Below are 13,855 nucleotides of genomic sequence, written 5' to 3' on the forward strand. Positions count from 1 at the left end.
CTTTTGCGTTTACCATTTCTGGAACAATTCATCACTCCGATTGTCACAGCTACCAAAGGAATAGGGGAATCGGTCGAGTGTCTACGTTTCTACTCATTGCTGGAATATGAAGAATGGAAGTCTGATACGGAAAACTGGCAGCATTTCCGTGTAAAGCACTACGAGGGGTTATGGGAAGTATGACGTCAGAAGAAGTGGAGAGTGCCTTTACCAACCTGCAGAGTCATCGAGTTATCTTCAATCACAATGGAGACGATGATGACCGCGCTATCTCAATGGCTTTTAGTAAGAGACACTCCGGACAGCACAGAGACTGGCTAGATTTTTGGAACAAGGCGTCCAAGTGGCTCCGTGAAAGTCCATACCCGAAACTCCACCTTTATCGGAGAGAAACAAGACAAGTTAGTTTCTACGAATTTGTGCATCGTGGACTAGTCCGGTACACCAACATGGAACATGAACGTTATATACGTTCAATCATGGATGGTTTAACAGTGGGACAGAGAAAAATTATCTTCACTTGTATTAAGCGCAGTGATAAAGAAGAAGTAACAGTAGCCCAGCTCGCCGGTCTCGTAGCTGCAAGGACGTCGCTCTGCAACTACGGTGAAGAAAATTTGACTAGAACAATCATTGGATTGGCTCATGACTTCGTGGGTACGAACAACATCAATTTACTCCAGCCTATTGGCCATTTCGGCACTCGGCTTCAGGTACATAGTTTTTGTTGAATTTTACTTGACTTGAGATCTTTTACATCTTTAATAACCTCTTATTTATTGCCCACAGGGAGGTGAAGATGCTGCCAGCCCTCGTCAAATTTCGACTCTGATGAGCCGACTGACAAGGATAATTTTTCACCCATACGATGATCGGTTGTTGAAACATCGAACGGATGGGAAACGGCTCATCGAACCCGAGTTTTATGCTCCCATTATTCCAATGATCTTGGTCAACGGAATTGACGGGATCGGCAGCACCGATCGGACGACATCAAGATTGATCTATAATCCACGAGAGATTATTGGAAATATTGTTATGATCGCCACCGACTTGTCGACGTTCACACTTTTCCCAGAATTGCCCCCTTTCTGCTTCCCTATTTTACTTGTATCTGTTTCACCTTATTCCACGGAACTCGACGATATAGCATCGTCGAGTGAGTCCTTCTTACCTTTCACGTCTCTCTGACGTTGAGTTAGAGTTCCTTTCTTTTTTTTTCCCTTTGGATTGATAAGGCCACTCGTGTGCACCATCTTGAACTAAGACGACGTCGCCAACAGCTCGGTACTCTTTCTAATAGCCAGGCTATCTTGTTTGACTTTCGTGTGTGAGTACCTTACCTTTGTTTGTCTGTCTTCGTTTTGTTTAATGTCGTGAATCGCATATGTGTAATTGCTGGAGCCGGAATACCACAAGTATGGCCGGTGGACGAGTCCAGGTAGACATGGTGTAGTGTGTGCTGGTATAGGACTCGTCGGCGAGTCCAGGCAGACACGGTGTAGTGTGGCCGGTACAGGACTCGCCAGTATTCTTTGTATGTGTAAGGAGTCGGAATACCACAAGTATGGCCGACGGGGCGAGTACAGGCAGACACGGTGTAGTGTGGCCGGTATAGTACTCGCTAGGTTTATGTCAGGAAATAAAGACCGAGCTACTGAGACTTATGCTCGAGTCCCCCGATTTCATAACAATATCACGAGGATGTTAAACGGCAAAGAACCTATCTATATGAATCCATGGATTAAAGGTAATTGAGTTAACTGTAAGAAAGGTATCACGAAGTACAACATTTCTATTTGTTATTTTTCAGGTTACCAAGGGAGCATTCAAAGGGTCGATGATAACACATACGTTATCAGTGGTGAAGTATCAAAGCTTAGTGCAACACAGGTTGAAATCACAGAACTTCCGCTGGGAATTTCAGTTCGAAATTATAGAGAATCCGTAATGGAGAATTTGTTGCACGGCTCAGAGAAAATCCCGCCCCTTATCACTGGATCACTGGCTACAAAGAAAACCATACGGACACTGCTGTACGATTTGTCGTAAACATTTTTAACTGTTTTATTGCGTATTCTTGATTTTATCCCTGCGTGTACATTCTGTAGTTATTTTATTTCGTGGGTGCTAATACACAGGGCAATACTCGGCATCCGAGTTACGCCCTATTTAATAAAAAAAAAATGACGGAAGAAAAGATGCAACAAGCCGAGTCTCAGGGATTCCACGACTTATTTCGACTCCAATCTACACTAACCGTGACACCCACGTTGCTGTACGATCCAAACGGTTTTCTGAAGATGTATAACTCTAATAATGACATCTTGAAAACATACTTCGATGTCCGTCTAAGTCTATTCGAGGAGAGAAAATAACTCTTAACTGATGAACTTCAAGCTTCGTGTAAAAAGTTGACCAATGAAATCAGATACGTTCGCGCAATATGGAACGGTGATTTAATTGTCAACCGCAAAAAGGTTGTATGATTTATCAACTTTTCATTTATACTTCTTTATTTACTTTTTCGTCGTTTCCTAGATTAACGTTTTGGTTGAGGAACTGCGGCGACTAAATTTCGATCCAGATCCACTTCGCGCATGGATGAAGAATCAAAATGACAATGTTGTCATGTCATGTCATGTCATCATGTCAATCATCACCTACATGACGACTTCAGCTACTTGTTCATGATGAACACTCGCTCCCTCACCCTGGAAGGATTGAATGAACTTCTTCAAACTCAAACATTTAAGATGAAGGCCCTTGAAATTGCCTTGAAAAAATCGGCGAGAGATTTGTTCCTATGAATGGGAGGGATGGGAGGGAGGAGGGCGTCCTCCCATTCTCCCTCTTCTCCCCGTTCTCGCCCTTCCAAGAGACGGCGCCATGCTGCGTTGCCAGATAAATCGGCTAAATAAAACAGATCCGAAAGAGTCCTATACATACAACATGGTGTATTAGTATGGTGGGGGAACTTCGGCTATCTCGGCTGAAGCCAGTGGTCGGCTATGATCAGCGCTGCCTGGTGGACAATTTGGAGAATTGAACCAATGACAGGCCAAAGAATTGAACCAAGAATAGCCGACCAGCCCTGCAATTGGCTTGACTGTGGCACTAAGCTCCGCTTCTTGTCCGGAAACTGGCTTCATTCGAGATAGCCGATTCCAACAAAAGTTCCCCCACCATACTAATACACCATGCATACAATATGAACGGCCTAAAATATTACGTCGTATTCGTTTTAGTCTCAGGAATTTCTATATTTTCAGGGTTTGCGGTTTGCCTTTTTAGTTGTGCAGTGTTTTAATTATTTAGTTTAGCTGAATTCTGAATTGTTTTTTAACTTAAGTCTCGAAAAAAAAACCGGAGTATAATACAATCGAGCTGGCATCGCTTATTCCCTTGCCTTAAAAAGCTGTCTGCTATTTCTCGTTGAATGTGCATCGCATGCTTTTTCTGTCCCAGTTTTGAAATTGTTTCTTTGAATTATAAACTGTAATAAAAAAATGAGTATCAAAATTGAAGCAGAAACAGAATTGCAACTTGTTTGCAATAATGTTGATCAATCTCTGGTCATGAAAGAGACTCCTGAATGTGAGGTGTCAAAGTCAGACGGTAACGATGAAACATCTGTTGAACTCGGTAACGATTCTAGCTGTAACCTAGCAGTTAATTCACTAAGCAACAAGAAAGATAATACAGAAGAAATTGTTAGTACTTTAAAAGAAGAGTCTCAAAGTGAAAAGAAAGATTTGCCTGTGATACCTGTACTGTCAAAGTCAGCCATGAAGAAGCTAAAGAGGAAAGCGCTATGGGCGCAACAGAAAAAAGAAAGAAGGTTTTCTTACTACTCAATGATAGTTTCTTACACTATTTTAACTATAATTCTACTTCAGGATTAGAGAAAAGGAGAAAAGGAAGAAGAGGAGGCTTGATCCTACTCGTAGTTTGAATACAGTAACTCGTAAACAACTTAAAAGTGCAACAATGGCCAACAGCAGTTGCAAAGTGGCAATAGTGGTGGATTTATCGTTTGACACTTTCATGGATGAGAAAAGTATAGCAAAATGTGTAAAGCAAATCTGCCGTTGTTACAGCATTAATCGAAGGGCTGCCAATCCTGTTCAGTATCACATAACTAGCCTTGATGGTGCAAGTCTTACTGAAATGAGCAAGAATTCAGGCTATCAAAACTGGGATGTAAGAATTGTGGTACCTAAAAATTCTTGATTAATTCATCTAATTTATCTTGTTTACACTTGAACAGGTTAACTTGCATGAAAAGCATTTTACTGACCTTTTCAGTAAAGAAAAAATAGTTTATCTTACTGCAGAGTCTGATCATCTAATTGACAAAATTGAGGATGACCATGTTTATATTATTGGAGGATTAGTTGACCACAATTCCCATAAGGTACGTTATCATTTCAAATAAGATTAATTTCTTCATACACAATGCATCCTAGCACTTCTTGTTCGCGGAAAATATTTCGTAAGTGAACTAGCAAAATTATCAACAAAATAACAAAATTTTCACATGCTGCACAGTTCAGTTGTTGATCTACAAGTAAAAGAAAATGAATTTAAATTAATCTCCGGATTTTCGTTACACAGGGACTTTGCCACCGATTAGCTGTTGAAAAAGGTCTTCGTCACGGCCGACTCCCTATTGGTGAAAACATAGAGATGAAGACGAGAAAAGTTTTGACAATAGACCATGGTAATAAAGATGTTAATTTTTGAAACCTGGCGTCGGAAACTTAACTATTTCTTTATTTTAGTATTTAACATTATGGTCAATGTCTGCAATGGACAGAAATGGAAGGAAGCGTTACTTGAGGTTTTGCCAGCTAGAAAAGGTGCCCAAGAAAAAGATATTGATGAGAATTTTGATGCTGAAGAAGACTGTGATGCTGAAGAAGACTTTGATGACAATGAAAAATCAATTGCTGATGAGATGGATTCTTGTGAAACAGACCCCATATCTGCATAGTTTCTGGCTTTCTGTTATCTTGATTTCCTCTGATGAATTATTTCAGTTACTGTATCAGTTACTGTACATGACATCGCCGTTGTACAGGCGTTAGTAATCAAAAAATCTAATTTTGTACAGTATGTCTGTTGTCCAACTTGTCACTTTTTTATTTACGCCGTTAACGACATATTTTACTTACTTACTTTTACGGTATCATATATTTTTTTTTTACAAACACATACAAATCTAAGTCATCTACATAGAGCCTAGTCTAATTTTAATAACAGCCATGCATAATAACATGGCACGATCGAATGTTTGTATTTGGTTATTCAGGTGAACTTGTAATAAGGTAAAACCATTCCGATTGAACATTAAGGTTATCGCGGTACGTGGGCGGTTGGCAACCAGCTACGTGCAACATCTCGAGATTTTGTCATTCAAAATTTAAAGGGCATGCCCTTCGATCGATACGAAATAAAGATCAATTTTCACGATAGTTAACCTTCTTGCGTTCTTGGCTTGTAATAAAAATAAGTGTAACGATTGAAGGTGATAAAAAAATAAGATTATATAATAACAACAAGGAAATGATTAATGAATAATAATAATGAAATACATTCCACATTATTTGTCTTTTTATCGATATCGTGCAAGAGAGACCTCTAGTGTAGCGCCGCGACGTCTACATCGTCTAGTGCCATTCGTCCTTGATAGTCACTTCCTTCCACTCTTCAGTCCGACTCACCGGCTTGTTAATCAACCTTAAATTGTGAGTAGTTTCATGTGTCCTTATTCTTGATTGTTATTAAGTTTAACTAGATATATTGTGGATGTAAATTGTTTCATACCATTTGGAAAGCTGCACGACGGAATCTTGTGGCTTTACAAAAAATAACCCAAAAATCAATATTCGTGATGCAGCTCACGAGTCACGACTGGTTTCGCCGGGAGTCAATGTACTTTGTTCAATTGTTCAGGTTAAATTTGACTGAAAATCTTAAGATTAACATTTGTTTAAATAAAGCTATTCTTCTGTTTGGTTTTGTTGATAAGTGTTCACTTGGTTGACGTAAATGACATCCTGAAATATTCGACATTTACCCTTGTAACAATCTAGTCACGTCATTGAATGACCTTGGGTTGTACACGTGAACTGCAGCCCAATGAACTTGGCATGACACAATCCTAGCCGAGGTTTATTTTTAAGGTGAAGCTTATTCTTAAACTACGTTTTCTCTACAGTCTGCCGATCCGTTGAAAACGAGAGCCATCAGCATGTCTATTCAAAAGATTTTCGCTCGAATGATTTTCGACTCCCGTGGCAACCCTACCGTTGAGGTTGATTTGACTACTGAAAAGGGACTTTTCCGTGCCGCCGTTCCATCTGGAGCTTCCACTGGTATCCATGAAGCTCTTGAGCTTCGTGATGATATCAAGACCGAATACCACGGCAAAGGAGTGAAGAAGGCAGTTAGCAACATCAATGATGTAAGTCTTGATTTCAACCATTTATTGTTTGCAACTTTGACATTAATTATCCATTTTAATGTTTTAGTTGATTGCCCCAGCCTTGTTGAAGGAAAACCTCCAAGTTACTGATCAAGAAGCTATTGATAACTTTATGATCAAGCTTGATGGAACTGAGAATAAGTCCAAGTTTGGTGCTAATGCCATTTTGGGAGTATCTTTGGCAGCTTGCAAAGCTGGAGCAACCCACAAGGGAGTTCCCCTATACAGGTAAAAAAAAAAATAATTCTGAGAATAATATTTTAGAAAGCTGAATCTAATGACTTTAAATGTCTGTTTTCTAGACACATTGCTGACCTAGCTGGCACTCCAGAGATCATTTTGCCGACTCCAGCCTTCAACGTCATCAATGGCGGATCTCATGCCGGCAACAAACTGGCTATGCAAGAATTCATGATTCTTCCCACTGGTAAAAACTTTGGAAATATTGGGTTTTTTTAATTTCATTTATTGATTGACATTTTGGTATTTTAGGTGCATCCTCCTTCACTGAAGCCATGCGCATGGGAACTGAAACTTACCATCACTTGAAGAAAGTCATCAACGCACGATTTGGCTTGGATGCCACAGCTGTCGGAGATGAAGGTGGCTTTGCTCCTAACATTTTGAACAACAAAGATGGTAAATTGATTCGTGTAATGTTTCATTAGTTTATACGATGTTTCATGCGTATGTCATTGAAATATACAGCTCTCGACCTGATCACCACCGCCATCGAAAAGGCTGGATACACTGGCAAGATCGAAATCGGAATGGATGTTGCCGCATCTGAATTCCACAAGTAATTATTACTCTTGAGACGAATCTTTTCTTTATACTGAGAATTAAATGCTTTCTTAGGAACGGAAAGTACGACTTGGACTTCAAAAACCCAGCTTCAGATCCCGCAACTTACCTGGAATCCAACAAGCTTGCCGAACTCTACCAAGAATTCATCAAGGATTTCCCCATGGTTTCCATTGAAGATCCCTTCGACCAGGACGATTGGGCTGCATGGACTAGCCTCACCGGCAACACTCCCATCCAGGTAAAAAGAAAAGATTATAAACAATTATCAATCTATTTCAATTTTTGACTTACTTTTATTATCTGTCAGATCGTTGGTGACGATCTCACGGTCACAAACCCTAAGCGTATCCAAATGGCCGTTGATTGCAAGGCATGCAACTGCTTGCTTCTGAAGGTGAACCAAATCGGAACCGTGACTGAATCCATTGCCGCCCACAAGTTGGCCAAGGCTAACGGATGGGGAACCATGGTCTCTCACCGTTCCGGCGAGACCGAGGATTCCTTCATCGGCGATTTAGTCGTCGGACTGTCTACTGGACAGGTAAAATAAAATAAAAAAGGTTTAAAGTGCCAAACTAACTAGAAATTTGTGTCGTGACAGATCAAAACTGGTGCTCCTTGCCGCTCTGAGCGTTTGGCCAAGTACAACCAGATCCTGCGTATCGAAGAGGAATTGGGAGCTGCTGCCAAGTACGCTGGCAAGAATTTCCGTCACCCATTGTAAACAAATGGACAAGATTCATCCCGACCTACGAGTCATTCACTTAGATTTTTTTCCGTCTGAGTTTCTCGTTACCCTACGGCTTGAAATTTTCTAATCCGTTAGTCCATTTCTATCTTTTAATCAAATGTCTACTTTTTTGTTGTGAACTTGTGATGATGAGAAACGACACTATATAGAGTTGGAGTAGTCAAGTATAGGTTTGGTGTTAAAACACTTACAATCCTTATAGTGATCTGAATGTGTTGGTTCTGATTATTATTTATGTTGATGTATTACAAGTACCATCGTCATCCAAATCTCAATTTCAAGATATAATTGATAACGATATAAGTTCCAACACGAACAAATAATATGAACAGTTATATACTGATTGTGTGCGTCTGGGAAAGTGAGTAATGGGGTAATCTATTCCTACCTCCCGGGGAATTTAAGGTGGCTAATAATTAGGTTATCAAATCTCATGACTTTATAAGAATTTCCGTTATTTAAGGAAATGCGGTTACAACTATGTTGAAAATCACAGCAACCGCAGACCAAATACGTGTTTCTTCACGTTGACCACACCCTGAGGCGACGAATATTGTCGCAGTGGATGACTGAACGCGGCTGTTGTGGCGCGGGCTGTCACCTATCAGCTGTTGATAGGATAAAAACCTGTCGTCAAGCCGCACGGAATTAGGCTGGACGAATGATCGATTACTTTGCATTTTTTGTCTACCCCTCCCTTTCCAACATAAAACAGACGATCTCGCGCAGTCCCTATTCAGTAATTGTCGAGTCACGGTTCGTTGCAGATCACATTACCGGCTAGGAAAGCGTACCTTCTTTTGAAAATGTCTGCTGAACAAGTGTAAGTACTTTTTTAATTTTTTTTAAATGCCGATGTTAACTTTAATCAAAAGGTTGGGGATCATCATTTTTACTTGTTCCTCGTGGTGGTCTCTGTTTGTTTCATATCGCCTTGAGAATAGTTTTCACTCTTACTCTTCTGTGGTTTTGCGGATAAAAAGTATGTGGTTTTACACTAGATCAATTTCCCACATAATAGATAAATACTACTTTCTGTGCTAAGGAATATGTGGCAAGAATAGCTTGCCATATGTTGGGAGAAGTGAGTGTACATGTCGAAATGCTTCTAGTTCGCCCAAATCCTCGACCTCAATAACAAATAGAGCAGTTGCTTAGCAACAATTGGTTGTGAAAGGTACATTCAATGGAGGATTTTCTTTTCGTGAATAATTCCGTAAGTTTTCGTGACTATGGCGTTATATATCGACCCTTCCAGTTTGAAATGAAATATATGTTGCTGCTGCTTGTCAGCCTCGCTTTCCCCTAAATTTGCTCCAAGGTGGAGTGGTCTGCTACAGCAGTCGATACAATTCGTGTCAGCCAATCACGAGTCGAGGCGGGACCGTTTAATTCTGTTTCAGCAAACAATACTACCTCCATTCCAGCTCTCTCCATGGATGCAAGTTACATTCGTATTTTTTTTTTCTTATTGGAGAGTCATGTGCTTGATCAAGCTTATTGTCACTCGGTAGTCCCATCGCTAGAGACATTCACGCTGGATACTCTGGTTTAATTTATTTCTACCATGGGAGCTGCAGCTTGTAAACACGTTTTAAATTGTCCCGAACCAGTGTGCGTCACCAAGTTAATTCGTGTTTTGTGTTTTAATCATTTTCATCTAATTTTTTTTTCTTCCTCTTTCACAGAGCTGATATTGGTTTGATCGGTTTGGCTGTCATGGGTCAAAACTTGATTCTCAACATGGCTGATCACGGATTCGTCGTTTGTGCCTTTAACCGTACAACGTCGAAAGTGGATGACTTTCTTCACAACGAGGCCAAAGGAAAGAGTGTTGTAGGGGCACACTCCGTTCGTGAATTAGTCGCTAAATTGAAGAAACCTCGTCGTGTCATGATGCTCGTGCAAGGTATAATTTTCTAACCCCATAATTTCAACCTAATCACTTAATGATCTCGTGAATTTCTCTTTTTGTGTAGCTGGCAAAGCTGTCGACCAGTTCATTGACCAACTGGTAGAATTCCTTGAAGCTGGTGATATCATAATTGATGGAGGCAATTCGGAGCACGGTGATACAACACGTCGGTGCACCACCCTCAGAGAGAAAGGCATCCTTTACGTCGGTTCCGGAGTGTCTGGTGGTGAAGAAGGTGCACGATACGGACCTTCCTTGATGCCTGGTGGCCATATCGAAGCTTGGCCACATATCAAACCCATTTTTCAGGTGAAATTGTTAACTCAACCAATATTACCACAGGAATAGAATTTTTAAAAGTTTTCCTTATGATTCCCCATGGCGTAGTCGATCTCTGCCAAAAGTGATGGAGAGCCGTGCTGCGATTGGGTAGGAGAAGGTGGAGCAGGGCATTTCGTGAAAATGGTTCACAACGGCATTGAATATGGCGATATGCAATTGATTGCCGAAGCTTACCACCTGATGAAAAGCGTTTTGGGCATGACTCCACCTGAAATGGCTGACGTTTTTGATGAATGGAATAAGGGAGAGTTGGATTCCTTTCTTATTGAAATCACTGCCAATATTTTGCGTTTCCAGGACGACAAAGGTATGCAGCTTCACAGCATATTTGTAGACATAATTTTTTAACTTTGAATTTTATTAAAGGTGATTATTTGGTCGAGAAAATTCGTGATTCTGCTGGACAAAAGGGAACTGGAAAATGGACTGCAATTGCTGCTCTAGACTACGGTGTCCCAGTTACCCTGATCGGCGAGGCAGTTTTCGCTAGGTGCTTATCTTCTCTGCAAGCAGAACGCATCGAAGCCTCTAAAGTGTTGCCTGCACCTGCCTTTAAAGCTTACTCTGGTGAAAGGGCTTCATTCATTGAAGCTATCCGTAAAGTAAGCATTAACTTTCATTTCTGTTTCTTTTTTATTTTTACTGTCTATAATAAATTATTCCATTTTGTTTCTTTTCAGGCATTGTATGCTTCAAAGATTGTCTCTTATGCTCAAGGTTTTATGTTGCTACGAGAGGCGGCCAAGCAGTATGACTGGACACTTAACTACGGTGGAATTGCATTAATGTGGCGTGGCGGTTGCATCATCCGAAGGTGGGAGAACGAGAACCATAACTTACGAAACTAGACTTAAAACACTATTAACAATCGGTGGTGTACTTTTAGTGTGTTTTTAGGAAACATCAAATTGGCCTTCGAGCGTAACCCAGATCTCAAGAGCCTGTTAATGGACGACTTTTTCCGACAGGCTGTGGGCACTTGTCAAGAGTCGTGGCGTGATGTGATTGCAACGGCTGCCCAATATGGTGTCCCTGTTCCGGCCTTCTCAACGGCCCTCTCTTTCTACGATGCCTATCGTTGCCAACGCCTCCCGGCCAATCTAATCCAGGTACATTTTTATAGCCTATTTCCTCAGAGAAATTCTTTGACCATAACTTCTACTTTTATTGTTATGAATTCCAGGCTCAGCGCGATTACTTTGGCGCACACACCTATGAGCTGTTGGATCAGCCAGGTGTGTTTCACCACGCAAACTGGACCGGTCACGGAGGAAGGACTTCTGCTTCTACATACCAAGCCTAAATTATCACAGAACCAAAAGTTTATGCAAACGAAAAATTTTATACGCAGTTAAAACTGGATTGAAATCTGCGCGGTTATGTGAGTGCTGTGGAGCAACTCGATAAGGTTATGGAATTGCTGGAACGTGATCTATATAATATTCCAATTTTTTTCAATCATTAAAATTCCTTCTCTTATACGTTCCTGTTGATTTACAATCGAGATATTTGGCTAATACATTATACAACATTGGTCATGAACTAAACTATTTAACAAAATTATTCGAATCTGAAAAAAATCTAATTTTATTCGAAATACAGTACAGTTTTTTTTATTGGATGTACATTAAAGTTAATGTTACTTCATCGCCGCTTTCACGGAAAAGATACAAACAAATCACTTTAAAAAGCAAAACCGTCGACGAATTCTCATTAACTACATCCAACAGTCTATTTGGAACTAATTCGACCACATTTGCATGAATCAGAAATAGCGACGAATAAGCGTTAACAAACTTCCCATAGCTTGACTATTTCATTTTTTCACTTCGGGTTTCTTAAGGTTTCCAACAGTGGCAATGCGTTCATCGAAGGAAACGTCACTCACGTTGATCATAAGCGAGTCAGCATTAAGGTAGACACGATTTTGAGATGCGGCAATCTGGTAAAACAGAAAACTTGATTTAGTAACAGCCAAGTAAAATTAATAATTTCCAATTACCGTTCGGGCAATATTTTGTGCAGCACGGATTTTCCTCAGCTTCAGGTAACCAGGGTTAATACCTATGGCAACTCCCATGTAAACACCGAGTTAAGGAATATACAAAATTGAAAGTGTTAACTTAATTTCCTAAATCGTAACGATCCACTCTGATTACTAAATCGCATATCATAGGATTTAAAATGAAGAATATGTTGGCAGAGGAATCATGAGTGCCCCATGCCTTAAGAACACACATGATAGTATTCCAGATTGCCTTGGAAGGCGCACCTCCCAATTTTGTTTTGATCTATGTCCGCCTTTACAATGACCTGCTAGGTACTTGTGACAGAGCCACCAAGATTCAGACAATTCATTCAAGCCTTGTTTCGTCATCGAGGATCTAATACCACTTATCGTTTAAAAAACACTTTTTTCAAAAGGATATCATTTTGCCGGCCTCGGCTTCACCCTCAGCTTGAACGATTTTCTGTTGGCGTTCTTGGTAAGCCTTTTCGACGAAGAAGGCAGCTCGCTGGGCATCTTGTTGGGCGATCTAGAGTTCCACAACAAGAAAAAACTGTAAGGCGTGTTCCTTGTGAATGAAAAGAAACTAAAGTAAACGTACCTGCTTGGATTCGACGGCAGCGGCGTATTCTTTGCTAAAGCTGAGTTCTGTGATGGAAACGTCGTCGAGGATGATGTTGAAGTCCCTGGCTCGCTCTGTCAATTCACGACGAACAAGTAGGGAAACTTGCTGACGCTGTGTGATGAGCTGAGAGGCATTAAACTTGGCAACAACACTTTTAAGGACTTCATTGCAGATGGAAGGAAGGACTTTTTCATCATAATCTAACCCTAAGTTTCTGTAAGTAACAAAGTTAATGTGCATCCAAATTACTTTGAGAAAAAAAATTTTGCAACCTGTAGACATCAGGGAGTAAGGCAGCATCTGGTCTGGAAAGGACTCGCAAGGTGATGTTAACCATCTGCAAATCTTTTGAGCCAGTTGGTGAGGAAATTTTCCTTGGTCGTGACCTGGATTTAAAAAAATATTGTTTCTTTGTGTCAGATCTAAAACATATTCACATTAGCATAAATAAAAACTGTGCACATACCTGATGTCATAGATGATGGGATATTGGAACCAGGGTAGTCTGAGATGAAGACCTTCTGGATATGTATCGTTTTTCACTCCCCCAAGTCTGCTGAAGATGATGGCGCGGTGACCACCTTCCACTACATTTCAAATAATTAATGTACATTGTTATCAAGAACAAAGTTGATGATGTAACAACATACCGGTGTACATGGACTGACTGACTCCATAGGCTGCTGCTCCGGCCAAAGCAAGCAATTTCAGTCCTGTTCCGAGTCCCTTTGGTCCATTGGAGAACTTGCCTGCCAAATCGTTCAGCTTACTCTGTGCCATGGCAAATTCTTTTACCTAATAATTTCGATTATGTAAAAAGATCTTCTTTCGTTAACGCTTCCCTTTTAACGTCGGTACCCTCGTGTATGGCGATGGGGGAAGTGGTAAATCCTGGCTGCTAAACAGTAAGAAAAGTC

General features: G+C 40.5%; 5 protein-coding genes across 7 annotated transcripts; 4 read left to right on the plus strand and 1 right to left on the minus strand.

Moving 5' to 3' along the window:
- The first annotated feature begins 9 nt into the window (after positions 1–9).
- LOC124311301 (DNA topoisomerase 2 top-2-like) lies at positions 10–1,446 on the plus strand. Its single transcript, XM_046775739.1, has 2 exons — positions 10–713; positions 790–1,446. Exons 1-2 carry the CDS (start codon positions 171–173, stop codon positions 1,189–1,191), a joined length of 945 nt encoding a protein of 314 aa, XP_046631695.1. The 5' UTR covers positions 10–170; the 3' UTR covers positions 1,192–1,446.
- A 1,943-nt stretch (positions 1,447–3,389) lies between these two features.
- Positions 3,390–5,118, plus strand: LOC124311261 (tRNA methyltransferase 10 homolog A-like). 2 transcript variants are annotated; one of them, XM_046775682.1, is made up of 6 exons: positions 3,390–3,645; positions 3,730–3,841; positions 3,900–4,203; positions 4,271–4,417; positions 4,618–4,723; positions 4,785–5,118. In XM_046775682.1, exons 1-6 carry the CDS (start codon positions 3,510–3,512, stop codon positions 4,994–4,996), a joined length of 1,017 nt encoding a protein of 338 aa, XP_046631638.1. In that variant the 5' UTR covers positions 3,390–3,509; the 3' UTR covers positions 4,997–5,118. The 2 variants fall into 2 exon arrangements, with proteins under 2 accessions (XP_046631638.1, XP_046631637.1); XM_046775681.1 differs by having other exon boundaries at positions 3,391–3,841.
- Positions 5,119–5,642: 524 nt separating this feature from the next.
- On the plus strand, positions 5,643–8,317 carry LOC124311192 (enolase-like). The gene is made up of 9 exons (XM_046775570.1): positions 5,643–5,750; positions 6,224–6,469; positions 6,537–6,718; positions 6,793–6,917; positions 6,983–7,129; positions 7,199–7,289; positions 7,349–7,535; positions 7,605–7,838; positions 7,899–8,317. The coding sequence occupies exons 2-9, from the start codon at positions 6,257–6,259 to the stop codon at positions 8,019–8,021; spliced, it is 1,302 nt and encodes a 433-aa protein (XP_046631526.1). The 5' UTR covers positions 5,643–5,750; positions 6,224–6,256; the 3' UTR covers positions 8,022–8,317.
- Positions 8,318–8,726: 409 nt separating this feature from the next.
- LOC124311144 (6-phosphogluconate dehydrogenase, decarboxylating-like) lies at positions 8,727–11,847 on the plus strand. 2 transcript variants are annotated; one of them, XM_046775474.1, is made up of 8 exons: positions 8,727–8,871; positions 9,737–9,957; positions 10,028–10,272; positions 10,351–10,612; positions 10,672–10,907; positions 10,986–11,119; positions 11,192–11,414; positions 11,489–11,847. In XM_046775474.1, exons 1-8 carry the CDS (start codon positions 8,855–8,857, stop codon positions 11,606–11,608), a joined length of 1,458 nt encoding a protein of 485 aa, XP_046631430.1. In that variant the 5' UTR covers positions 8,727–8,854; the 3' UTR covers positions 11,609–11,847. The 2 variants fall into 2 exon arrangements, with proteins under 2 accessions (XP_046631430.1, XP_046631429.1); XM_046775473.1 differs by lacking the exon at positions 8,727–8,871 and adding an exon at positions 9,548–9,662.
- A 29-nt stretch (positions 11,848–11,876) lies between these two features.
- Positions 11,877–13,831, minus strand: LOC124311314 (prohibitin-2-like). The gene is made up of 7 exons (XM_046775754.1): positions 13,589–13,831; positions 13,405–13,525; positions 13,211–13,324; positions 12,915–13,152; positions 12,735–12,842; positions 12,308–12,385; positions 11,877–12,247 (listed from the first exon to the last, which is right to left on the minus strand). The coding sequence occupies exons 1-7, from the start codon at positions 13,716–13,718 to the stop codon at positions 12,122–12,124; spliced, it is 915 nt and encodes a 304-aa protein (XP_046631710.1). The 5' UTR covers positions 13,719–13,831; the 3' UTR covers positions 11,877–12,121.
- Positions 13,832–13,855: the final 24 nt, after the last annotated feature.

This window comes from Daphnia pulicaria, chromosome 8, assembly GCF_021234035.1.
Source record: "Daphnia pulicaria isolate SC F1-1A chromosome 8, SC_F0-13Bv2, whole genome shotgun sequence".
Lineage (NCBI taxonomy): Eukaryota > Metazoa > Arthropoda > Branchiopoda > Diplostraca > Daphniidae > Daphnia > Daphnia pulicaria.